The sequence below is a fragment of the Vulpes vulpes genome, chromosome 12 (genome assembly GCF_048418805.1).
Source record: "Vulpes vulpes isolate BD-2025 chromosome 12, VulVul3, whole genome shotgun sequence".
In the NCBI taxonomy this organism is placed as follows: domain Eukaryota; kingdom Metazoa; phylum Chordata; class Mammalia; order Carnivora; family Canidae; genus Vulpes; species Vulpes vulpes.
In genome coordinates, this window is record NC_132791.1 from 90746688 (window position 1) to 90774340 (window position 27653).

Consider the following 27653-nt stretch of genomic DNA (forward strand, 5'->3'; position numbering starts at 1 on the left):
CCCCACTGCTTAGGGATCTTCTTTGTTAACCTTTTGTTTTCTATCCTTCATATAAATATATCATGAATATAATGCTTTGTAAAATTAATACAACTGTTCTCATTCAGAATATATCTTCCATTCAGAGCTCTCCCCCAACCCTGTCTTATAGTACTTATTTCCATATTTATTCATTTGACTTCCTATCTTAGGCCACTTGGACATTTCATTTATATTTGTCTCCAGCTCCACCAACTGTCTGTCTGTGGTCAGGAAAAATGTGTTATGTCCAACTGAACCCCAACACGTTGTACAAATACCAGACACGTAGAAGACACTTAATACCAGTTCCTTGATTGAAATACATGCCCAAACCCTACTGCTACTCCATCCTTCCAACTATAATCAAAATGGCCTGTTTTGTTTTCTATTTTCATAGGTATCGTGCCCCTGAAGTTTTATTAAGATCTTCGGTTTATAGCTCTCCCATTGATGTATGGGCTGTTGGGAGTATAATGGCTGAACTATATACATTAAGACCACTTTTCCCAGGGACAAGTGAGGTTGATGAAATCTTTAAGATTTGCCAAGTTTTAGGGACTCCCAAAAAAGTGAGTACTCTTGTCCTTAAGTTATAACTTTCGATTATTTATAACTTTTACCTAGCTATCCGATATTTTTATTTTCAAATAGGCTTATGCTTTAATGGTTATTTTTCTTATCTTTTTTTAAAAATTGGGTGGGATCAGAAGCCAAGAATCCCCATAAGACTGAAGAAAAAAGGGTTCTAGCCTTTAATTAAGAACTTACAGATATATTCTCTATATTTAGAATTCTATATATTTAACTTTGGGTTGATGACCAGCTGATGATTATGTAGACATCCTGGCTTAGACTCTTTCCCACTTGCTCTGAGAATCTTCACTGGCATCAACTTTTGAATCCCAGGTGTCCTGGACCATTTCCTCTTGACCTTTCCTTGTTTCTGTTTATATACCTCTGTCATAGATACTTGATTTCTTGAACTGAGTACTTTTCAAGTACTCATCCAGACCTTACTTTCTGATATGTACTCAATAGTATATATAATTACATCCTAATTATGTTAGTATGTGCCTTGGACTTAAAACCAGACAAGTAAACATAGTTATTAAAGCTTTATGTAATTTGTTACTTCCTAACTATGTGGAGTTTTAAACACTGGATGCAATGTATAATATAATGAGGGTCTTTGTAATTATCAGCTGCTTTGTATACCACTTGTGCCTGTTTACTCAAAGTCACCTGGGTATTGTCTTCAAGATCCAAAAACCAGACAAGAATATTTTGGAATTTATAAAAGTGCTTTCTAACATTTTCCTAACTCTCAATTCAATATTCTTTATATACTATTTGTAGCACTGAATTGTATATGTGGTCTGGTATTTTATTCTCTGTTTATATGAATCAGCATTAAAATCTTCAACACCAGTGGTTTTTATATTATTACTATGTTTTAAAATTAATTACTAAAAACTATTTTCTTTTTGCTCTCCTGTCCCACCACTTATATATTCCTTAAACAGAGTGACTGGCCAGAAGGGTACCAGCTTGCATCCTCTATGAACTTCCGTTTTCCGCAGTGTGTTCCTATAAACTTAAAAACTCTTATTCCCAATGCCAGTAATGAAGCTATTCAACTTATGACTGAAATGTTGAATTGGGATCCAAAGAAGCGGCCAACAGCAAGCCAGGTAAGATAAATCCTCCTGATACAGTGTTTTCCTTTTTTTCTTTTTCTTTTTTTCTTTTGAGATCTTTGTAATACTAGGAATACTTTTGTTTACAAAGCAAATCTGTTCTCAACCAGGGTTTTACCAATCTGTAAGTAAGCCTGAAAGTGTGAGGCATCCAATGTGTAATGAATGAATCTCTAATCTGTAACATCCCTGGGAGAATTGAGAATACAGCCACTCCAGTGATTTTCTGTATCTTGTGGTTCAAATGGGGTAAGGCTGAAAGTAATTAATGTTTCTAATGATAAAAATGCAGGCATATGATGGCTAATAAGGAAGAAATTTGTCACTGGTAGTAAAAAGGCATCTCTTCAGTTGTGCAACATAGGAGACTTTCTAAGCTCTCCTATGGTTTAGAGAGGAGTTCTTGTTCACTCTACACAACAGTATCAAGTCTCCATAGGACTGAGGACAATAGGTGGCACCCTTGCCTTGCTCCTTCGTGACCAGCCCTTAGAGCTCTCCAGAAACTCTAGTCTCATAGTTTCAAAGTGCTATGGTTGTCTTTGCAAAGGGCTTAGATTGAAAAAGTCACAATAAGCTTTCTTGTATTCTTATAGTTATCTATATACAAATTCAGCATTAAAATCACCAAAAAATTATTTGGCTTTTTAAAACTTTAACTTGAGAAGTGTTTTCTGAAGGTGAAGTGAAAGAACAAATGGGTGAAAGAATTGTCAAGACAGGTCTGAACAAGAATAGGTCAGTAGAGGACAGTGGTTGGGGCAGACAGCTTGCCCTATCAAATATTACAATAATCTTAAAGTGACAGGATTGCAACAGTGATGGTACTAGCCTAAGAATCTACAGCTCCAATTTGCAGAAGCTGTAAGTCAGCAGCAGGTGATTTGGGGGGGGGGGGGCAATCAGGAGGGGGGCTGTCACTGGCACAATGAGCTAATTATCAGGAAAATGTAAATTTAGGTTATTTCTTACCATACTTTTCAAGTAAATCACAGAAGGTTTAAGTAATAAGAAGGATGAACTAAACTATTAAGAACTAAAGAAAGTATAGGTAAGTATTTAATTGCGAGCCAAGAAATAGATGAGTGTAAAAGTAACAGAAGAAACTACAAAGGAAAAACTCGGGATTTTTTTTTTTCATCATGATAAGTGCCCTTCTCAGTCTCCATCACCTGTTTCCCCTATTTCCCCCCCACACACCCTGCTCTGGTGACCATCAGTTCATTCATATAAAAATTAAAATCTTTCTCTTATAAAATCTTAAGGTTGGGAGACAAATAGCAATAATTCTTTTTAACAAATGTGACAGTGTATTTTCTAATGTTTCTAAGAATTTGCTAACTTTTGTAATAAAAATATAATACAAGTCTTTAACTCTTACCTAAAAAAGAAAAGTGGGCATGAGACATTAAGAAAAATCACAGAAAAAGAAATAAAAGTTACCAAAAATATTGTTTTAATATGCAGCCTTTGTTCATTATGGTAAAATGCAAAATTAAAAAAAAAAAACACATCACCATCACCAAAAGGAAACAGCTGAAAGGTTGTTTACCTAAGTAATGGAAAATAGTTTTGGAATGTAGTATACCAAGAGCATTGAAAACTATCAGAAAGTTGGATAAGGATTTATACTCATAGATGTTCAATGCTTAAAAACTTCCCATTGGAGGCATGAACATTTAAAGAATATATATCCTTAATATAGACTACTTTGCCCCAATTAAAAATGGAATTTTTAAAATAACCATTTTCGAGAATTCTCAAGCTCAAGTGCTACATTTAAAAGTAGGCCAGAATATTACTACTATGATTTTATTAAAAAATATATATGTATATAAATTACATGTCTAGAAGTATTAAAAAGCAAAAGCATCAAAATGTGAGCAGTAGTTTTCTCTTGGTGTTGGCTCTGGGGTTATTGTAATTTCTTCTTGAGACCTTTCCATACATCCTTATTCTATGCAATGATCAAATATTCCCTGAATAAACAGGAAAAAAATAAATTCTTTCTTAAAGACTCACCTCATCTTGGAGGACAGAGGCTGATATCTCAAAGAGGAAAAATTGTTACAGATAAAGCCTTGAAATTGCGAACCACATTTATAAAGGTTCTAGCTACAAAGTATAGTACATTTTTAATTTAGGAGTATTGACATACTAATTAATATGACTTAATTAAGAATCTGAGTGCTTTCTGTGAGTCAGGTACTGCTGTATTTAAATTGCCTGTATTTGTGGAGCTCCACTTAGCAATGTCAGCATAATTAACACAGACATCGGTTGTGGTAGGGGACATCTCAGAATAAAAACTCTTCCTAAAAAAAAACAACAAAAAAAAAAACCCAAAAAACTCTTCCTACCTCTGCCGAAATAGACCTCCCTGCCCTGAACCTCTTTCGTGTCCACTATTTCATAGCCCTGCTTTTTAGTGGAAGCAGGAGACCTAGTTAGGGAGAGGGAAAGTTATAGGATCCAGAGCTACTCTGTCCCTCCAAAAACTGCCCTTGGAGACCTGGGAAGTTAACTGTGGATCAAGACTGTGCTCACACAGAGGTGAGTACCACCTTAGGGCAGAACATGCAGGGTAATAGGGCTTGGCTACCTTCAGGTGCCCTCCCTTCATCCCCCCCCCCCCCCCCCCCCCCCGCACACACAAACACGAACAGCAGAACTGGGAGCTTTCCTCCTTAATCCAGACATAGGATTATGGTAAGGGGATCATATCCAAAGCTGAGCTGCACAGACATTGTCAGACATTCTCTAGACCAATTTTCATCAACCTTAGCACTCGTGACATTCAGATCAGGTCATTCTTTGTTGTGAGGGCCATCCTGTTATTGTAGGATGTTTAGCAGCATCCCTAGCAGCAACACCTCCCACCCCCACATTGTAACAATAAAAAAATGTCTCCAGAGGGGACAGATCGATCCCACTTGAGAACCACTACTGTAGACGATGTCACCAGACAGTCATCAGGAGCTGTCCCCACTCCTCTACCCCAACTTCCATGCAAGTAGCAGCAACTGGTTGATCTAGTTAAAACTTAGTGATCATTTTTAAATTATTTTTATATTTTCTTCCCATAAATATCTTCTCTTTGCTGGTATATTGCTATAATAAGCTCTAACACATCTGCATTTGTAATCTCCTGTTTTAGGATTTTTTTTTTTTTTTATTGCTAGTAGGTATGTAGCTATCCTTAGGCTAAGAGTAGCCCTGAATTTTCTATAATGTTACAGTTAATTGTTTAAAATGAACTACTACATAGAAGTTTTTTTTTTTTAAGATTTTTGTTTATTCATTTGAGAGAGAGAGCACTCGAGAGAGCACAAGTCGGGGGGTGGGAGGTGGGGGGCAGAGGGAGAGGGTGAAGCAGTCTCCCTACTGAACATGGAGCCCAATGTGGGGCTAAATCCCAGGACCCTGGACCATGACCTGAGCCAAAGGCAGACGCTTAACTCACTGAGCCACCCAGGTACCCCTGTATAAAAGGTTTTCTTAACTCATTTCCTAATGCCTTTGGATGGATTCTAAACCATGATCAGTATCTAGCATTTTAGTTTGAATTAATCACATCAAATTTAGCCAATGTTTAAAAGCTAGATTTTGTTTTCATACAGAATTTTTAAATACAATAGTTGCTTTGCCTAGATGTTATACATGAGTTCTACATTCTTCCTACTGTGTTGTACTTTGTGTTTTAAATTAAATTTATTTCCTAAATCATTATTTCCTGGTTATCTTTTTGAAGGTACCGCATAAGGGGAAAACCTACATAAGGTTATGTTTTTCAAGTCTTTGAAGCTTATTTAGGCTAGTGCTATATGCCAAGCCCGCTTCTAGTCAGTAATTTCTTTGTAATGAATTAAAATGAAACTGTTTCCATTTCTTATTTCCATGCTTTTGTAGGCACTGAAACACCAATATTTTCAAGTTGGTCAAGTATTAGGCCCTTCCTCACATCATCCAGAATTGAAACAATCTTTAAATAAGCAGGTGCAGCCACTAGAATCAAAGCCATCTTTAGTTGATCTAGAATCTAAGCCTCTGCCGGACATAAATGATCAGACTGTCAGACAGCCTCAACCCAAAAACAGCCACCAGCCACTGCAGTCCATCCAGCCACCACAGAACATGAGCGTCCAGCCAGCGCCAAAGCAGCCAAGTCAACAGAAACGGCCACAAACACTATTTCCAAGTATCGTCAAAACCATGCCAACCGTAAGTAGCCCATAATGACACCACAGATGCAACAGTTTGGTTCAGTTAGGATTTTATTTTCTAGGCATTCCTTAAAATGTTGGAGAAGATATAAAAGATTATTTATGTTAAGGGCCCTGCTTCCTCTGGCAGGAGCTTAGCATGAGATAACCTAAAATTCTAATATGACTTATAAAAGAAGAACAGCCAAAATGAATGTGATAAAGTTTGCATGCTACAGACTTGAATATTACTTAGACACAAAAGAACTCAAAGAATTTAATAGAATCTGGGACTCCAAAGCGCTGATCCTAAATCCTACAGATTTTAACAGTAATGTTATACTATTTTTAAATACTAAAGAACATGAACAGAATTGGTATTAGGCATAGTATAAGACTTGCTCTTCGTACTTCTTTTGTTCAGTTCAGGGGCTTCCTCAGGAGCTGTATCAGCTGTCTCCTCAAGATGTTTACACCCAAATGCATCTACGTCATGGGCATTTTAGGACTGAGAGAATACTAATTCCTTACAAAGAATACTAATTCCTTATCCATTCCTGCCATCCTGATAAAAGCAAGCCCTGCTCCCAATAGCACTAATCATATTCTAACATACTATTAATTACCTGGTTCTTATATGTATTGTTTATTATCTGGTTCTTCCTGTAGGATGTAGGCTCTATAAGGTCAGGGGTATTGTTTTCTTTATCAGTCCAGGCCCTAAAGCCAGAATGTTATCTGGCATGTGGTTGAATTCTCACTTTATCTGTTGAACAAATGAATGAATAATTGTCCACACTACATCTAGGAGTCTGTATCATCTAGGGGCATTTCTTTATATATATAGAGAGAGAGATTTTATTTATTTATTTGAGAGAGCATGAGAGAGCACAAGCTGGGCAAGTGACAAAGGGAAAGGAGGCCCCCCACTGAGCAGGGAGCCCAATGTGGGGCTTGATCGCATGACCCTGAGATCATGACCTAAGCCGACACAGAAAGTTGGATGCTTAACCAGTTGCACCACCCAGGACCCCCTCTTTGGGACATTTCTGACTATACTGAAATTCTTCCTTATACTGAGCTAAATTCTGATTTTCTGTAGCTTTTAATAAAAGTTGATCACTCTTTGAGAAAGGCAGCCATTCAGATATTTGAAAATAGCCCTTATATTACCTGTCCTTTTCTCTAGGAAGAACATCCCCAGTTCCCTTGAGTGCTCCACACGTGACATTATCTCATGTGACTGAGTAATCCTTGGTTCCTGTGTAGGAAAGAGCCTCGAGTCCCCTCACCATCCTGCTTCCCATTTAGAATGAGGCTGCCAGAGCTAGAGGCAAACCACGAGCAGGGAGTATAAGCGGTGATTTATATGGTTTATAAAACTATATGTGCACTCATGCCACCAAAGACTACATTTTTGTTTTGGGGTTCTTTTTGTTTTTTGTTTTTTTTTCTTGGAAGGCACATCAAATGTTAACTTATACTGAGAGGAAAAGAAAAGAAATTAATATTTATTGAGTACTGCTAAGCGCCATGTATGATGCTAAGGCCTTGTATGCATTCACTAAGTTAAAGTACCCAGTATCCTAGCCCTAAACTTTTAGATAGGTAATAGGTTCCAGAGATGGGACTGAACATTCTGTCAACTAAAATTCCTAAGTCTATTTTCTCACATAACAAGTGCTTCTGGTAAGTCACATAGTCTTTACTTCTTTCGTGTTGTGTATTTGATCTGTAGGATTCCAAAAATTGCAAGACTTTACTTTTACCTCTCAGATTTTTTTTTAAAGCTTTTTATTTTTTTATGATAGTCACACACACAGAGAAAGAGAGAGAGAGAGAGGCAGAGACACAGGCAGAGGGAGAAGCAGGCTCCATGCACCGGGAGCCCGACGTGGGATTCGATCCCGGGTCTCCAGGATCGCGCCCTGGGCCAAAGGCAGGCGCCAAACCGCTGTGCCACCCAGGGATCCCTACCTCTCAGATTTCTAAAGTATTTCTGTCTTGTCAGTTTAACCATCCTGCCTAGCACGTCAGCAGCTGTGCATTGGTGTAGTTGTTCATTTGCCTTTTTCTCCTGTACCTTCATGATGAACAGAATGGCAATGAGCCCTTGGGCAGGCCACTAGGACTCCTAGATGGACACTGATCCGCAGTACTCTTGGACGGACAACTGAACAATGTACTTCAGTGCTTGGGCTGCTATACCAAAATACCATAGACTCAGTGGCTTTAAGCCAGAAATTTATTCTCTAGATGCTGGGAAGTCCAAGATCAGAATGTGAGCCAATTTGATGCCTTCTCACTTTGTCTTCACATGGCAGAGAGAGGGAGCAAGCTCTCTAGACTTGGGGTATAAATTGCAGGGTTGGAGACATAACAAATTTTAACATATAAATTTTGGGGGGGAAATAGAGTCCATAACAGCGCTGATCCACCTTTGTTGTCCTTTTGTCACTTCACTGACAGCATCAAACACCCTGTCATCTACTTTATTAATGGCCACATGAACTAAATGTATTCATTGTTTGCTTTTTATTAAAAAAAAAAAAAAATGGTGGCCTGTACAACCTACACAGATTTTTCCCTAAGTGCTCAAAAACTTTACCTGTAAAAGTGATTTTAGAATCTTTGCCCTCATCCTGTCCCAAACATATTAAGGTGGATTTTTGCAAAAAATCTTGATAAAAAGTATATTTGCCCCTTTCCAGTCTTCTGAGACATATAAGACTATTTGATATTACTGACATTGATCAGCAGCATTCAGCATCAGCACCCTAAAAAAAAAATAATTCAACCAAAATAAGAGGCTGAAACTCTATAACCTTTGATTAACTCTGCTTACCTGGGACCTTAGATCATTTTATTCTCCTTAGTCTAGAGTTCATTCTCCCGCAAACACCATTTCTCTGTCATCAGCCATCACTAAGGTACCATGGGCACCAAGCAATAGCATATCCATTCTTTAAATATCTTCTTGCCCCAAACATAGCTGTATTTGCTGACCTTGCTCCCAAAATCCCTAGTTTTTCAGTTGCCTTTTGGATTTTTCAGTTTACATGCCCCCAAACTGTCCCAGATAAATTTGAATAAAACCACTGTCTGTGGGATGCCTGGGTGGTTCAGTGGTTGAGCCTCTGACTTCGGCTCAGGGCATGATCCCGGGATCTGGGATTGAGTCCCGCTCCGGGCTCCCTGCATGGAGCCTGCTTCTCCCTCTGCCTGCGTGTGTGCCTCTCTCTCTGTGTGTCTCTCATGAATAAATAAATAAAAATCTTTTAAAAAAATTTTCAACTAATACTTCAGTTCTGTAAGAATCCTGGAAACGGAGAACGTGAAAACTATGATTAAAAAATAAATAAAACCCAAAACAAAAAAACCACTGTTTGTAAAAAAACAAAACTAAACACTGGTCCAAGCCAGGTCGTCTTCCTCATTCCTTATTTTTGTTAACAGAGCCACCATCCTGAAACAAACAGACTGAAACTTTTAAGGTCATCCCTGCCCTTCCTTTTCTGCATCCATCAGGATTCCATTCAGTGACTTATGACAGAAGTCTGGCCACTGAGTCTCAAACAATAATGGCTTATTTTCTCACATAACAAGAAGTCAAGTGGTGGGCCAAACCAGAACTGGTGCAGACTGTAGAAGGAACCAGACTGCCTCTGGCTTCCTGTTCTACCACACTTAGCAGGCAGCTCTCATTCCTGTGGCCACAGATGGCTGCTGCTCCTTTGGTGTTGCTTCGGCATTCCAGAAGAGGGAAGAGTGAAAGCCGCTGGCCTGCTGTGGGAGTCTAGAAATAGCCCTCCTGGAAGTCCCTCTGGTAGACTTATACTGACAATTCATTGGCTAGATCATGTCACATGGCTACACATAGCTGTGAAGGAGGCTGGGATTTCAGGTATTTTAAGTAAGCATATTGCTGCACTGAACAAAATCTATTAGGAAGACAGGAAGAATGGGTACTGAGTGGGTGCCCAGCAATGTGTACCACACTCTCCTCTGACCTCTGTTCAAGTAGATGCAAAGTCCAGGCCTTTTATCCCTTGTTAAGAGCAAATGTGTTCTTTCCTGAGCATTCCAGCCACTAGGAATCTGTTGCACTTGCCACTGCATGCCAGTATAACTGCAAAGGCCTCCTATCTGAAGAGTCCGGCCTTCCAGAAGGCTGCCTTTAATTCACCACTTCTTAGCTCAAAGACATCCAGTGTTCTTCACTACCCACAGGAGAGCTGCAGCTCGTTAGGCAGACACTGAAGGCCTTCAGACTCTGGCACTTTTCTTTCTTTCTTTTTTTGTTTCAAGTGGGCTCATACACAGCGTGGAGCGCAACGTGGAGCCCAACATGGGGCTCAAACTCACAACCCTGAGATCAAGACCTGAGTTGAGATCATGAGTCAGACATTAACTGACTGAGCCACTTAGGTGTCCCTGGCACTCTTCTATTAAAAAGTCATACTGTATATATTTCCTCTTTCAAACTCTGAAACAACAACAATAGTAATAACAACCATACCCCCTAACCTTAGTAACTCTTGTTATGTGTTAGGGCCCTATCCTAAGGACTTTCAGTGTATTTTACTATTAAATTCAGAAACACTAATTAGAGAAGTACTGCACATCTCCATTTGAGGAGGAAGAAACCAAGGCTTTGAGAAGTTAAGTCACTTGCCAAAGAGAGACAGTCACACATGAAAGTCTTCCAAATTATGTATTAGTGAGGAGACAGTTCTGATCCTAAGTATTCAAGTCTCACCCCAACCCAAAACCAGAGATCTCTCCTCCCTCTGAACTCCTATCATATTTTTAGCATGTACTACCTGTTTTTGTTAAGACCTTTCAATACGTATCTTCTTACCTTTAGGGAAGGCTCCTTGAGAATGGGTACTCTTAGTATCAAATAGAATAGCTTGGGCATAAAAGGCATTCAGCAAATGATTACAGATGATGATGACTGATTTTCCACCACAGAAGCCAAATGGCGCACTGGGTCATAAAAGTGCTAGGAGACGTTGGGGTCAGACTGTGTTCAAGTCTGGAGATAGCTGGGAAGAGTTTGAGGACTGTGATCTTGGAGCCTCCCATTCCAAGAAGCCAAGCATGGGTGTATTTAAAGAAAAGAGGAAAAAAGATTCTCCATTTCGGTAAGATTTCACATTCTAGGAAAATATATTTTTATCATGCATCAGCTTTATGTTACTCATTAGATATAAATGAATGTTAAAAGACAGTAAGTAGCCTAATATTGTTTTCTTCTACATCCCCCAAATCTCTACGCGTACTTCTGGGAAAGTAAGAATCTTGACTTCTCACATTAATGAATCTCAGTATTAATGGCTAAGAGTTGTGGCGTGTGGGGAGAAGGGTTCTTGTTAAGTTTTTAGTATTCTACTGAATTATGATCACCATTATTCCCATTTGAAATCCACATGCCTGTTTGAAGAAAAGCAAAGCACAATCTACAGAGGTGATAGTTTCCTCTGATGGTGTTCAGATTCACTAATTTGTTATTCTACACGTTTTTGATCATTTCCTAAACTTTTTCTGGAAGTTTTAATATCTCCGGCATCCTCTTTTCTAAGATAAGTCATCATTAGTGCAGTTAACTTTGAAGTAAGGGTGGACTAAATTTTATGAACAAAAGTTTGAGAAAATATTATCTTTTTTTCCTCTTTGGAACAGAAGAAGAGGGAGAAAAATATTAGCAGGAGGCAGGGAATTTTATCTAATAGCTATCTGGCATTTACTTTGGGGCACACATGTCTCTGAAGGTACATGGAAGATTCTGTTAGGACCTATGCTTGGATAATTCTTAGTCAATAGGTTTCCAGATCCTCAAGTTCCAGAGTTCCTCCTTAAGTACATGAACTTGAGAATAAGCATGCTTAATCCTCCTCCCACTTTATGCCGGAGTCACACCTCTCAGCATTTTCAAATCTGGAGTGGCATAAAGGCTCAACAACCTTTGAGATGCTAAACAAGAAAAGTCAGAAGATTGCCACCCCTGGCTCAGAAGGCTTTGTTGTCCTATACATATTTCTCTTAGGGAAAAGGAAACATCCCATTACAAAGAGGGTTCAGAATCCCCAAAGCACCAGAGCCTAATGATGCTTATTCTTTTAAATGTACTAGAATGTTCTGTGAAACTGATTTTTTTCAAAACCCATCAATATACATTGTACATAATTTTTTGAAGATCCACTGTTTTATGGAATAAAGTAGTTAAAACTTAATTTATCAAGTCATACCATGAAATACTCCCAATTATAGTTAATCTTCATATTTCATCTTGTAAATTATTTACTGTTTTATATTGACTATTAAGAAACAAGAAATAAAACAATTTAACCCATGATAAAAAAAATTATAGATGTCAACTTAAAGATATGTAAGAGCTACATACTTGCTTTTTTAAAAAAAGATAATTCTTTGTATCTGCATTAGTGTACTATGTATGTAGATGACTTGAAAACTATTTTTTTAAACCCATGTCATTCTAATTCCAGCTGAATTTAATCATATGTCTTAGGTTGGAGATTTTGAATCAAAATCTATAGTTAAAATTAAGTTTGTAGTCCATATACTTAATTCTGGCAAGGGAAGAATTGGTAAATTTCTTCAATATCAATTATTCCTTTTCTCTTGAAATTCTTTAGGAAAACTATATGATAACAAATTCTTAATGTATATTTCTTCCCCCCCCTTTTTTTAGTATCTTCAAATGACTTTATACAAGTTAGACATATAATAATAATTATTATTAATATACTCCTATTAAAGTGCCTACCTAAGTTTTAATTTGTAATCTTCATAATCTAGTAAAAATAGCTGTAGAACAGAATACTGAGAGGTTGGCTAAATAGGTTGCCTAAAGTCAGATGAAGCCTAATTCAAAACTATCTAGATCTCTTCCTCTCTTCTGTTCCACACTATTTCTTGAGCAATAGGAGCTCACGTACTTGGTGAACTGAATGCACGTTGCTATTCTCTGCTCAGTTTCTGAGGCAGGCTAGGCCGCTTTGTAAAGAATATAATAGACCAAATACTAAAGGGTAAAGCTTTCACTTATTAGGTTGTCTTGTTTTTTAGCGAACAAAAGCAAGATGTTTACACTTGTATGTGTGCCCAGTAGACCATTTGCTAAATACCTAGATGGTGTTGAGCAAAGGTCTGAACAGGATGTAGTCTGTCTTCATCCCATCAAATGTATAGCAGTGGAAATACAACCTTCAAGTCAGTGTAACACAAGAACAGAGTGTGTATTAAGTTCTGCTAATGAAGGAGCTGTAAGGAGCTCAAGAGTTCTGTTTATGGGCAGATCATTTTGAGGAGGAGAGCAGTCTTTTTGGAATGAGCAGTTTGGAAAATGGGTAGGATTTCAGCAGTTGGTAGGACTGCAGTGGGCTGAGGGAAAGGAAAAGAAGCCAGAATGGGTGGGGCTGTTTATAACGAAAGAGTCCCACCTGCATCTAGGGCTCTCCCAGAGTGGGTTGGGGTAGCCAGAAGTTCAAAGGGCTGACCAAGTCAGTGTTGGTCTCTGATGGGACCTGGGCAACCTTACTGATCAGACATTACTTTTGTAGACAGGTGGAGGTGACTGGGATTGTCCTCCCTTTCAACATGTCATCTTCCCCCCTGTTGTAAATCCACAATTTTAGCAGTGGTGGGAAAGCTACAGACCTTAATACACATGCAATTTGCTGCTCAGTTATAAAGCTTTCTGTCACATAATGTCTAGTATTAAAAATGATTCTATGGACGGCCCAATAGCTGTTGGGGGAGAAGTTGCCATTTAGCGTCCCCTATCAGCAAAAGGACTCTGATGGAAACCAGTTAAGTGAGGTGACCTTGCCCTTGAAAAGACCAGTAGGGGGTGTGGGAATACAGTAGCTGTCATCTTCACATTTCTCACCTTGTAATGCTGCCTTATGTTGACTTTCAAGGCTTCCAGAGTCGGTACCCTCAGGCTCTTATCACTCAGCAGGGGAAAACAAGAGCTTCCCTGCTGCTATTTCCCTAAAATCTGATTCTGAACTGTCAACTGCCTCCACAGCTAAACAGTACTACTTGAAGCAATCAAGATACCTTCCAGGTAAGCAGAGAAAATAAAATGTTTACTGCCAAACTAGAATAGAGGTCAGGCTCCGGTGTCTTGGAATCTTTGCAGGAAGGGCACTAGTAAGATAAAAAGTATAACCACAGTGCTCTTTGCTGGCTCAGCCTTGTCAGTACTTGTTCCCAAGTACTTTTCTAGGTCTCCTGCCTCTGAGGTCTGCTCAAGAAATGACTAGTCAAAAATCAAAGTGAAAACAGGCTTCAAAAACCACCACTCTCTCCCACCAAAGGTATGCCTTTAGGAAGTGCTAAATTTTACTACGATAATTCTGCACCCCCATTACCCCAATTCATAAAATGTGAGATTTGACACTGTTTCCTCAATGATCTAGATTATGTTTTTGAAAGATCATTGTGGGTAGAACATACTAGGCACTCAAGAGAGGCAAGGACTCTGGTCAAGAGATCATTGCAGATGTCCAAATAGAGAGGCTAATGGCTTGCTCCAGAGTGGTAATCGTGGAGACAGAAATGGGTGAAATCTCATTGTATTTCAATAATAGAAAGATAGGACTTCCTGATAGATGAGCATGGTGGTAAAGAATGGAAGGAATTGGTTGGCTTCTGGGTTTTTGACCTGGTGACTGGGGGCTGATGGTGGCTTTAACTGAGAAAGGGAAGATTAGGAGAGGACAGGAGGTATAGAGGTAGAGAATCGGGAGTTGAGTTTGGGATGCCTAGCAAATGTCTGCATTGACCTAAGACAATTGAATATATGAACCTGGAGCAGAGGAGAAAGATCTAGACATTAGGGATTTTATGATGTTTCTGCAAGTAGCATTTTCTCCCCAAAATCCACTTTAAAAGGAAAAGTTTAAATTCAGTGAAGTCTAAAAGTCAATCAATTTTTAAGTGACTGTGTATCTATACAAATATATCTTTAGTCCAAAGAGGGAGAGGTGAAGTTTCTCTTTTGTGGGCGTGGCCTTTTACAGCTTTCTGAATGTAGTAAACAGGCCACTGGGGTCATGTGAGGAAGTCTCCAGAAGCAAGCCATGGTTTTCACTTCCTAGGAGCTTGCTTGGGAAGGAGGGGTTAGGAAGACAAGAGACAAAGTTGAAACTGGATTGTTGGCAAGAAATTGCTGCATTAACATTTTTCTGTATACGTTTAAATCAACTAGGAATAACCAGTAAGTTCTAGGAATAACCCAGTAAGAATCACTCCTATTATCAATAATTGAAAGGAAAAAATGAAGTTACAGAAGGATTCTAGGAGTGAATGGTATAGAAAACAGAAGGCACAGGAGGTGTACAGGTTTAGCTACACATGTTGAATAAGTTGAAATAAACTTTGGGCGAGCAAAGCCAGGGTTTTGGACTACAGTTCTTTGTTGAGTAGTAAGAAGGAACATACTGTCCTATCCAAGGGAAATTGAAGAGATTGGCATCAGATTATCCAGGAAGGAACTAAAAATAAATACGTAACTGGGGTATTTGGAGATCTGTGGATTCAGTGTTTTGTTTGGGCCTTTATAGAAGAGGTGACCCAGCTGGTCCTTAATGAATGAGCAGCAGCATGTCTCCATGCATGGGGGTAGGACATTGTGGAACCCACGGATAGAATACACATTCATTTTCTGATTCATTCGTTTTATTCATTCACTCTAATATATATTAAGCACTTAATATGTGCCAAGTACTTAATGATCTAGGCATTGAGATATGTAATAGCACTGAACAAGACACACAAGGTCCCTGCTCTCCAGCAGCTTATGTTCTAGTGGAGAGAGAAAAAGCAAATTCACAAGTGGTGATGACTGTTGTGGAAGGAGAGAGATGACCTGGAATGTGACTATGGGGGGTACTTCTCAATCCCCTAATCTTTGACCTGATACCAGGAAGGAGAAGGAGAAGGCAATCAAGAGGAGAGCTGAGAAAAATGTTTTAGGCAGAGGGAATGATACTGGCTTGAGAAGTAGATCAACAGGCTGCATATTTGGAGCTGCAGAGGGGGGAGTAGTGAGAGGAAAGGAGGCAGAAAGCCAGCAGCACCTTGAGGGCAGGGAAAGGAATTTGGGGTTTGTTCCAGGTCCAAATGGAGGCCTTTGAAGGCACCTCAGGAGTGAGTGACACATGACACATGTTTTATTAAAAAGACTGTGTAAAGGATGCATAGCAGCAGGACAAGGCTAGAAGCAGGGAGGCCAGCTGGAAGCTACTGCAAGTCCTCCAGGGAAAAGATGATGATGATCTAAAGGGAGCTGGGCTCTTAACGGATTTCAGAAATGGATGTGCTGATGGACAGTGGTAGAAAATAAGGGAAAAGAGAGTTTGGAGCTTGAATCCAAGGTGGATGGTTGTGCCGTGCTCTGGGATGGGGGAAGACTGAGGAGGAACAGGATTGGTGGGAAAGAGGTGGCCAGTCCTGTGTGTGGGCTGTTGTATTTGAGATGCTTGTGAAACGGGTGAGCATGGAGAGGCCACGTGGGCGGTGGGAGGGAAGAGCCAGGAAGCTGGAGGGGACCTGGGCCAAGGAGAACAGATGCAGGAGTCCTCAGCAACTCCTAGACAATATTTAAGTCCATGGATGGAAGAGGATCATCTACAGAGGGACTGTGAGTGGGAACCACAGCAGTGGTAGAGGAGGAGGAGGAGCTAAGAAAGAGGAAAGGAAGGAGCAGGCAGATGAGGGGGAAACCAGGCACAGGTGGTTCCCAGAGGCCAGGAGGGGAGAGCTGACCTGAATGAGTTCGCTGCTGTGGTTTTAAGAAGGGAGAGAAATGCCTGATAAAATTTGACAGTGAGAGAGGTCCCTGATGATCCTGGGGAGTGGTTTTAGTCTGTAATGGTGAGGGAGAACGAGGCTGGAGTGGGGGGGAAAGTGGTGAGAAGTGAGAAATTAGTGACTCAAAAGGCAGACTCCTGTTTGGAGATGTTCTGCTGTGAAGAGGAGCTCAGAAATGGACCTGTACTGGAGCGGGCTCAGGGAGCGCTTCCCTGGTGGATTCTGGGTCTTTGGAGCTCATCTACACGGGGGCAGGAATGACTGCTTACAGAGGGATGGATTAGGGAGGGAGAGGAGGGGAATGCATGAGGGGCTGAAGTCCTTAGGAAAGTGAGGAGTTGGAATTAAGACCATAAAAGACGGGGGACACTTTTGAAAGCAACAAAGATACTTGCCTTGTAATCCCTGTGGGCTTGTGAATGGTGGTGGTGATACCATGAGGGAGTTCTGATCTGACTGCAGAAGCAGGGATGTAGCAAAGTTCCCAGAACAGGGAATTCATGGGGGATACTTTTCCCTGTTTTTTAAAAAAAAGTAGCAAATAGGTTTTTTCTTATCTGTACAGGGGAGCCCTCTGGTGGTGGGAAAGGCAATTGTAAATTTTTGTTAGGATAAAGGGATCCAAGGCACCCTGTTTTCCTATTTCTGCTCCCGAATTTGGTTTTCTGGGACATATTTTAGGGTATCCGAGACTGGCCTGGTCATTTCCTTTTTAATGAGAGAGATCTAACAGATTCTGCAAATTACTGTGGGTCAGGAGCATGGCTGTGATTGAAACTTAATAAACAGACTTGAAATGAGAATTGCGTGAAATCTAAGCTTGAGCCCTCTGTTCCCTTGTTGGCATATTTTGTCTTGAGGATGCCCCTCTGGAGCTGGTGAAATTTGGAACTAGAATTGAGCTCAGTTCAGTCACCTGGACAAACATTTATTGAGCACTTGTCATGAGCTAGTGACTACAGAGGACAGAAGCCGTAAGAAGTGATCCTTGACATTTGTGATCCAAAGTTATTTTTATGACAGTATCTTCAGGAAAAAAAAAAAAATAGCATTTTGGGGGGCCCTCTTTTTTTTTTTTTTTTAACATAAAGCCAATCATAAAAGGTCTTTTTAAGCATCAACCTTTAGGATCATGGGAGCTCTAGAAATGTACCATATACTTTCAGGGCAGCATGACATTATACTACAAGAATTGGCAGATCTGTGACACTGGCCGGGAGAGACATGCAAGAGTCATAGTTATTGACCTGCTACTGGCCGGCTATGTACTGGAGCAAGACTTTGAGATTCTGTTTTCTGTTTCTTACAATGGGACTGCAGTCATCTCTCGGCTCCTGTAAGCCTTAGGTACTTAATTATAGCAAGGTAGTTGCAAGTAGAGTGTGCGATGCAAATGCAAACCACCTCTCAGGTGCCCTCTGATCTCACTCCCTGCCTCCAGAACCAGGACTTCAGCACGCCACGCTGGCTGGCTCTCCCTCTGTAGCACTTTTGAAACCCTGCTCCTTCTCTCCTTCCTTCCCCACTGTGTCTTCAATGTCCTGGGTCATTTCTATACTTGCCTTTCCTACTGCGTTTATAATTTAACAGGATACACATAGTCCTACGTGGTTTGACCCCTACCCCCTCTCCAGCCTCATTTTGTGCCAGTCCCTGTTCTTTCTCCACCCATGGACTACTGTCTCCGAGCGCTTTCCCATCTCGGGCCCCTGTCCTACAATGTGGCCTCTCCCAGGAACACACCTCTCACCCCCTGCAGACCCTTAATCGGATTCACATTTCAGCCTAAAATTACTATTTTTTAAAGAAAGACTGGTGGAACTTTGAAAGAAAGTTGCTTCTGTTATTTGCCTGTTCCCTCAGCACCAGATTCTTTTGAACAATTTACATATGGCTGATTACCTCTATTATTAATATCTCCCTTCCTATTGGAGTAGATTGTAAGAGCCAAAAGGGTAGAAACTAGCCTGTTTTATTCACCACTCTGTCCAATGCCACACACACTGCCTGGCACATGATAGGTGCTCAGTAAATATTAGCTAACCGATTTAATCTCTCTTATATAAACAGGGAAGGGCTGATGGTATATTCATTTCTATCTATCACGGTGTTTGCTATTTAGAAGGTGCCCAGTAAAAGCTTGTAAACTAATATGTAAATGACCTACCAGGCTAGAATGTGTCTCTTTCCAAGAAATCTGGAATCTTTAGAAAGAATTAAAGTGATGATCTTTGCTAATGGATATATTTACTTAAAAAAATATTCAGGGATATCACAAGGCTAACTGGATTAACAAAATAATTCAGGTACTCCAAGCCCATTCTTTGTTGAACTACACTTATGAAAACAGTTCATTTAAGATGATTTTTAGTTTGTCCCCTTACCTTGTCCTTTCTTTGGAGGTAAAGGACATTTTTTTGGTGCAGATTTTTTCATATGAGTTATTGCTATCTTCTTTAGTAAGTACATCTTTATTGTCAGGTAATTGCCTACTATAGTTCAATTTTTAGGTTTCTAATGAAACCTAAACCCATAAGGAGCTATATGCTGTAAGAAAGGCAAATTATTTACCTGGAGGAGCATTTCTTTAGAGAACTGGTGACCAGTAACCTTGAGGCTCAGTATAAAACAACCTGGCTTTTTTTCTGGCTTCAGTACAAGGGATATTATCATATGTCTCATAAATGTGAAACCTGGCCAAGGAGTTCACTCTGAAAAGCAAGAGCTCATCTCACCCAGAAAGAGTTGCTAACCTCCTGCATTAACGGTAGTCCTCAGCAAGGATTTTCCTAGTATTAGCTAAAGAAACACTACATGTATGACCCAGAGGCTTAGAGACTGTGTAATGGCTTTACCATCTCATAAGCTGCATCTGATTTATTGTCAGTAAAAAGAAAGCAAGGTCAGGAAGTTTTCAAATCTCTTTAAAGATAAATTAAAACACTACCCTTTGGTCAAAGTACCAAAGTCCAAAGCTGACTCCACGTTTCACAGATTTTTAGAAAATCATAAATAATTTAGATCTTACTATACTTTATATACAGATACTCTTCACAGATAGATCGTTACTCATCTAATTCCAGACTGTCAGTTCCCGTGAATTCTAGGTCATGTGTCTGTTGTCCTGGCTACACTGTTTCTCAAGGGTCTGGTACAGAGTACATACTTAAAACAAGTAAATGACAGTATCTTTTTGAAGAAAATTTGGATATTGCCTCAATTCTTAAATGACATTTAGTAAGAAATGTCCAGTGTTTAATTATTATTACCTGTATTATAGAAAATATCTTTATATTTATAAAATACACTGTGAGGATTCCAGGTTGTTGAAAATATTCCAGGTTAAAACAAGTATCTGCTACATTGCAACATAAATTTATTTCCATTCTCCCTCTCCACATTATTTTTGGTCTTCGTTTGAATGTATCATATATTTTTCCTTCAAGTTAATGATCACCTGCTAACCTTTGAAATGACTATTCTGTTCTCCTAAGGTGTAAATCCCAAGACTGTGTCCTTGGTAGCCGGTGGAAAGGATACAAACTCATATACTTGGAGTAATCAGTTATTTCCTAAGTCACTGGGACCGGTGGGGGCAGAACTTGCTTTCAAAAGGAATAATGCAGGTACAGCAAAAATTCATTTGAAGTATAAATTTACATTGTTTTCCTTCTGTAGATTTTTACTTTTAATTACATTGCAGCTGCCTTCTTCCAACTGAGAAACCTTTGAGGGATCCATTAATGTTTTCTAACTGGTACTTGGTCACAGATGGTTTTAAGGGAATCATTTGCCAGACCTCAACTCCCACATGGATTCTTCCTAAAATGGAATTCCGTGAGCAACAGGTCTCTGTCCTCCTACTTTACCAAAGAAGGGACTAATTGTGTTTACTAGGGTGTGTTTCCTGTTTCCCCAAAGTTATAAAAATATCTGTGGGAGCCAATCAAAGAGACAGTTCTCTTTGTTGGCAGCAATGTGGAGAAAGTGAGTAACTCTGATAACTGGGAAGAAATCCTATTTAGGTCACGTGGTTTCCAGTTCTTAACCTTTAAAAACTTGAAGGAGAACCTAATTGAATTGTTAGCTGACAGATAATGAAAGCTCATTTTCAAAATCACTGTGTGACTCTGGGTCTGTACTCTGCATAGAGTTCAAAGACTTTTGTGACTAAGTTGTAAGAGAACACTTTTCATTCCCAACTATCTGTTTCCATTGAACAAGGTTTCTCGGTGCTTACATCTCCAAAAAAGGAAAAAGAGAAAAAGGGAATAGAATTAGTGCTGAAACCTGATTTTAGGAATAAGCAATACTCATTTGTGGATACATGGACAGCTTAAAAAAAGGTGCCATCTTTCTCAGATGAATTTCTCCCCTAAAAATGCCTTTTAATGTTCAGTAATCAAAATTTATAGCATTCATCTTTTTTTGATTAACTATATACAATGGGTTGTTGTAATTATAACTAACCTAATCCAGAAAAAAAGTATTTTAACATACTTGTTACAAGAAAATTTTTAAAGGTTTCAATTCATACATACTTTTGAGTGGTCAATTTAAAGACTTTTAAGCCTAAAATTATATTTGGATAAAATTTGGGAGTTGAGTTGACATGAATCAAAATAAAATTTTGGAGAGAAATGAGATGTAATAGTTTTATTTGTAAATGTCTATAATCACAATATGCCACAAATGACAACTTTATGAACTATAACACGATGAACAATTTTATGTATCAGTTTAAAGTGTGTAAAGAAGTAAACAGTTCTTTAAAAATATAGATAGAAAGTATTGGATCAAAAAAATGTGAGATCACTGTTATAGCAAGTGAGTAGTCTACTGGGGTACTGTGATGTGACATTAACACACTCTGGATATTGTGAGTTTTCCAGATGCTCTAAAGACTCAATTTACCCATTTAATAGTGCTGAGGTATCAAACACTACAGCACTGTAATTAATTATTTCCCCACTGTTTTAAAATAATATTCACTGAACCAGCTGATTAAATACAAATGAGTTTAAATGATCATACTACAACTTTGAGTAGAGGGGGAATATATAATTGGCTGGCATCAAATGAAAGCTGTGACCACATGTGAGAACAGTTTCTCATGTTAAGGGTTCTTCCTGATTTTTTCATTAATCATCTAACCATTTTTTCTCTGCTTTTCCTAAAACATTCTTCTTATTCATCTTTCTTTCCACTTGCCTTCTCTTCAGAGGAAAGCATAATTAAACCAATTGAAAAACTATCATGCAATGAAAGTTTTCCTGAAAAATTAGAGGACCCACAAGGTAATTTCTGGGCATTCTAGATGAGTACAACTTGTTCTTTGGATATCTTGTCTAATTTTCTTTTCCATTTTGGCCTGAAACCTGTCATACAAGGCCACTATGAAGGCCAAGGTCATCTACTTTTATTTATTTATTTTTTAAAAGATTTTATTTATTTATTCATGAGAGAGACAGAGAGAGGCAGAGACACAGGCAGAGGGAGAAGCAGGCTCCATGCAGGGAGCCTGACGTGGGACTCGATCCGCCTCCAGGATCACGCCCTGGGCCAAAGCACTAAACCGCTGCCACCCGGGCTGACTTTTAGAAGTCAGACCAGGACTGGGAGAAAGAGAAGCATTCTGCATCATCAGGAGCACCTTTTCTTCAATAGTCAGAATTCTAAGACTTAACTTGCTCTCAAAAAGCTCTAGGCTCCTCTTCTTAAATTAATGATGACAATTTATATAAATGAAGCAAATCTATTGAGAAGAATTAAAAGAATATTTTCTAATCTTATAATCAGTATGCCTAGAAAATCTTTTTTTAAATTTCTAATATTCATTTCTTCCCCATTAACCATCTTTTAAAAAGTTAACCAGGTAATAGAAATGGTGGATTTTCTAGGGGTTCACTGTTGCCGGTTTAAACACTGCTAATATTGGCTCCAGCCTCAAAATTTGCAGCTCACAAGGTACTTCCAAAATAATAAGCCAAAATAATAAATCTCCTGTGCATTTTTCCTTCGCAGCTTCTTGCCTGCCACCTGTTAGCCGTTCAGCACGTGGCTTTTAGAATCCAACATAGCCCATTCTGTCAGTAGCCTTGCGATCATGGATGAGTTAGGCTAAGTCAGTTTCCCCATCTATACAATGGAGGAAATTATATTTACCAGGGTATCATTATATAATCATCCCTAGGATTTTTGTCACAGGAAGCATGTAGTAAGTGTCTGCTCTAAGGAGGAGGAGGAGGAGAGCCAGCGCAATGCTCTGAAGCTGCCAGAATGTGATCGCTGCCGTGAACTTCCTTTCAAAAATCTTTAGAAGTAATGGGCTGATTAGTGATTTAGAAATGGGTACTTGGGGTGAAGAGAAAGGTCAAATTAGGCAATCGTGCTTATGCAAAATTCAGTGTTGAGAACTATACAAACTGATTACATGTTCACTGTGAAAAACCTTCTTTCTGTGATAATGCTGTTTGACATTTGTCGGTTCAAGAGCACACACTCACTGAGGGCCTCCTGTGCATAGCGCTGTGACACACATCAGGGACAAGGCGTTCAGAGGCCAGACCTGTGAACACAGAACCCCGTGAGAAAGGCTTCAGTCGTAGCTGCCAAGAAGCAGTTCTTTGAAACCGCCGGTGTGATCAAAGCCCCGTTCCACCCCCTTGCTGACAAACGTCCCTCCCTGCACAGTGAGACTCCTTGAAGTTATATTCATTTGCTTCTTATTTCACTTTACTCCTCAACAAACTGTAGCGTGTCCTCAGCTGGCCTTCGGCCACTGAAATGGCTCCTCCCATGTCCTGACATTATCCTAGTGGCCAGACCTCATGGGCCTTGCCGATCCCATCAGATCACTGCCTCGTTCGGTCTTCTTTCTTCACACACTGTATTATCTTGGATATTCAGACTCTGCTCCTACTATCATCTACCCTCTACCCCCTCTCCTCCATGAGGTCCTTTTCTTTCCTGTTCCAAAATGCTGGTGTTCCCTGGAGCTCTGTTCTGGATCTTCACACATCCCCCCATTCCACCAGTTATGGGGCTGGCTTCTCTAAGCCCACAGCCCCATAACACCCTGTCTTGGTATTTCCAAATCTCCAGGCTGGCTCAACCACTACAACTTGGTTATCCACAGGCAGCGTGTCTTCCCAACAAACCTGTGCTGCTCTTAGTCACCTAAGATACAAACTGAAGGGTGTATATTCCTCTTACCCTACCCCTCCTACCTTATACACCCACTCAGTTCTCTTCTCCATTGCCTCTATGACCACCTCCTGTGGTAACCTCCTAGCACTGACCTCCTGTCTTCTGCCTTGAGGTTTTCCCCCTTCAGCCCATCCCCCTGCTGCCTCCAGGTTGATCATTCACTAAGAGTGAGGAGGAGGAGGAGGATGAGAGCCAACACTTACTGGGACACCAGATTCTATGCTGAGTGCTTTGCATACATCTCATTCAATCTGTACAGCAACCCTATGAGAACAGGTGTAGTTACAATAGTGATTTTACAAAATAAAAGCACAAAAAGCGTGGCAGGGATGGGGGCTTCCTGGCACAAAATATTCTCAGGTAAAGCGTGGAGACATAACAAAAACCTGGTATGTTCAGGGCAAATGTAGCCTTGGGTTCACATTCTGGCTGGGCCACTCACTGGGCAAGTTCTAAGAGCCACAAGGTGTGGATAAAATAGGCATCTAAAAGGGTTGTTATGTGGACTGAATAGGATTATCTGTAAAGCCACAGTGTAGTCCTTGAAATAGAGCCGATACGCAAAAAACAATTTAGAATTAGCAGGGCTGTGGTATTCAAGTTATTCTCAGGTGCTTTAAAATATTCACCTTCTGACTCTGAAACTTTATGATACATCACAGGAAATCTTGGAAGTTATGCTACTTACAATCAGTCAGGATATATTCCTTCCTTTCTCAAAAAAGAAGTGGGGTCAGCTGGCCAGAGGATACACTTAGCACCTCTCGGTGCAACAAGCTCAGGTAAGAACAACTTTATAGTTTTTGAGATTTCTCATCAGAACGGAGCTCTTTCTAGGTCTGTACAATCACTTTTTTCCCAAGCGAAGACTTTTAAATTAGTCTTGCCTTATTAACACAGTTCTGGTTTTGGCAAAATGTCCTTTCTTCTTCTGAAGATGTAGTTTGAGGGTCTAAGAGCTACCTCTAATTAAGTGGTTCTTCTCTGCCAAGCACTCAGATTATTCCATTTAATCTTCACGAGACCAAAGGAGGCAGACCTTCTATAGATGAGAAAACTGACACTGGTAGTTTATCTAGGGTCACACAGCTAATAATGGTGGGGCTGGGAGAGCAACTCAGTCTGTGTAATTCCAGAGAACGGGCTTGCTTCCCTAACGAGATGTAAAGAAAGAGGCCTTCTTCAGAGCTTCCCACCCAGTACCTAGCACAAGTGAAAATTTAATAAATGTTAAATGCTGTTCCTGTACCATTTCACGGGCGGTTCCTCTGCAGTTCCGTTGTACAGAGCTGAATGGTGGCAGGAGTGCCACACCCTGGCCCTGGCTCTGCAACAGTAGTAGATGGTGAAGGGTTTTTCCTCCACCCTCCAGGGAGGACCCACGAGGTTGCTCGCTCTGCAGTAGCCTGGCGTGACAGCCACATTCAGGGGTGTGCTCTTGAAAATCAGGGTCATTATTTTGTATTGAGCTTGACTAGATCTGTCCATGAATGTTCTCGAAATTATTCTAATCTAAAATAGAGGTCCTCACGAAAGCACTAACGTAAAGGCTAACACAGATCATCAGAAGTCTGGCAAGATACAAAGTGGGAGTGTAATTTAAAAGTCGGCTCTAAAAGTAATCCTGCAGTGGGTCCTTGCCAGGATCTTATCTGAAAACTTCTCATTAGAGATGCCAGTCTTTCAAGTTCACACTGTTGGAGCTAAGACTGTAGAAAGCACTGGGCTTCTATAATTTACAATTCCTTACACAGAAATGGCAGGTAGTACTCAGTGACCTTACTTGTGAAAAGAATCACATTACATCTGCTGAAACAAAATACATAAGTGAACATTTGATGTACAACAATGATTTTTTTTTTTTTAAAGCCTCAGGTATTTTAAGCCAGCCCTATGGTGAGTCACCAGCCAGCCATGTTGTGGTAGCAATTTTAAAAATAAAAGCAGAAAATCATGTTTCAAATTATTTTGTTATCTGAGTACCTGCTCCTTCAAGTGAAAGTGGGTATTTTTTAAACTATTTTTGTAAGATACTGAAGGCCTTTACTTATCAAGTATTCCATCAGATAAGCATGCATAGTCCTGTTTACATTTTTTTAAGTAAATGTTTCTCATGACTTTTCATCTTTTCATTTACTCTGCTCATCAGATTTTCCTACAGATGGTGATAGGAGGAAAGGTAAAAAAAGAAGTAAATATTAATCATTCTCAAGTGGTCAATGCAAATCCTTAGGAAAACACTGTTCTGTAAGAGATGTGTCTTCCAGTGCTCCCACTTGTGTGGCAGTTCCCACAAGAAAATAAAACCAGGTCATTACCGAATTTACTCAACTTATTTCCCCTTCTCTCAGCCTGCCTCCCTCTCTGCTCCTCCTTGTCCTTACTCTCATGTTTTGAGAAGAAAAATCAAATTGATTTCTTCCAGCTTCCCCATGTAATTTCTCATCCCAGGACTTCCTATCAACTCTTCCTCCCTGTGCTCTGATGGTAACAAGGACTTTGAAGAGGGACTTCTTTCCCAGATAGCCACCCTTTACAAGGACAGGGAGGGCCCTGTTCTAAGCACACTATATTAGCTCTTCTACCGAAGGTACTATTATTATGATCTGTATTTTACAAAGGTTTTATTTCTTGCTGAAAGTCACACAGTAGTGGCAGTGATTAAATTAACTATGAGCAAACATCTTTCCTTAGAGCAAACATTTTCTACAAGAAGTCAAATGCCCTTTGGACACATGTGGTTCTTAAAATAAATGCACAGCAAACCTTAGACGACTGACCCTCCACTCTCAGGCGGTATAGGTCTGGCTAAGACACAAAAGTATTTCTTGCCCTGCCACGAGATCTCAGCTCCTTTATTGGTTACTAAGTTCTTCACCAAGGGTGCTTGGATTCTAAAAGTATTATTTCTCAAAAAAGAATCCTAAATGTCAACACTACACCCTCCTTGGCAAAATGATTTCCTCTTCAAAGGTTTAAAAAATATTTGCCTGGATGTGGTTTCCCTCAGATGCATTCAGGACTTGACGTAGCTATCTCATGACCTGGAGAGAAGATGTCATTACTCCCCAGATCCCTCATTGTGCACCCCAGGAGCCTCACTCTGTTGTTACCTGAGGGGGTTCTCTGAATCACCTGGGCTTATGGCCTCTGCCCTCTCCCTTAACTCCCACCCGCTCACATACTCTCTCCTCCACACACAGTACCATTTTGGCCTGCAGACATCAGGTGTGGGTTCACAAATTTAACAGATGGTGCTTGTCTACACTCCCATGGGTTAGAACTAAAGGGCTGTCCCTGGAAAACTTGGTTACCAGTTCTTCCTTAACACTTAAGGGTTAACTGGATCTTCTAAACACTTTGTCCCTGCTGTGTTAGGTAGCTTTTTATTGGCTTTAACCTGGAGAATTTTAAACCTGGGAAGAGTGGAAGATAAGGACAGGTTGATTATCACCAAGGCAGTTCCTCACTCAATGCTAAGTTCCTGTTAAGCCGAAGTCAGCTGCTCACTGGCCCACACTGCTCCCTTGACTTCCCCTGCACTCCGAGCTTTACAGAGAAAGTATTAAAACACAAAAACAGGGAAACCATCCAAATAAACATGGTATAGTGTTAGGTGTACAAAATGGTTAGACTCATTTCAAAATTGACAAGAGTTTAATCCAAGAGTGATGACCAC

General features: G+C 39.9%; 1 protein-coding gene and 1 long non-coding RNA gene across 4 annotated transcripts in view; one reads left to right on the forward strand and one right to left on the reverse strand.

Annotated features, from left to right (window-relative positions):
- MAK (male germ cell associated kinase) overlaps nt 1-27653 on the forward strand; it is a 58718-nt gene that overhangs the window by 28444 nt on the left and 2621 nt on the right. For 2 of the 3 annotated variants that reach the window (XM_072729148.1, XM_025999367.2), the window contains 8 exons: nt 419-590; nt 1545-1712; nt 5628-5939; nt 10895-11067; nt 13867-14015; nt 20260-20391; nt 21988-22062; nt 24637-24756. In XM_072729148.1, coding sequence (XP_072585249.1) covers nt 419-590; nt 1545-1712; nt 5628-5939; nt 10895-11067; nt 13867-14015; nt 20260-20391; nt 21988-22062; nt 24637-24756 — 1301 coding nt within the window. The remainder of the gene's footprint in view (nt 1-418; nt 591-1544; nt 1713-5627; nt 5940-10894; nt 11068-13866; nt 14016-20259; nt 20392-21987; nt 22063-24636; nt 24757-27653) is intronic. The other variant, XM_072729150.1, reaches the window with a different exon arrangement.
- LOC140594641 (uncharacterized) lies at nt 21407-26432 on the reverse strand. The gene is made up of 2 exons (XR_011995688.1): nt 24178-26432; nt 21407-23333 (listed from the first exon to the last, which is right to left on the reverse strand). It is a non-coding gene; the product is annotated as an uncharacterized lncRNA (long non-coding RNA).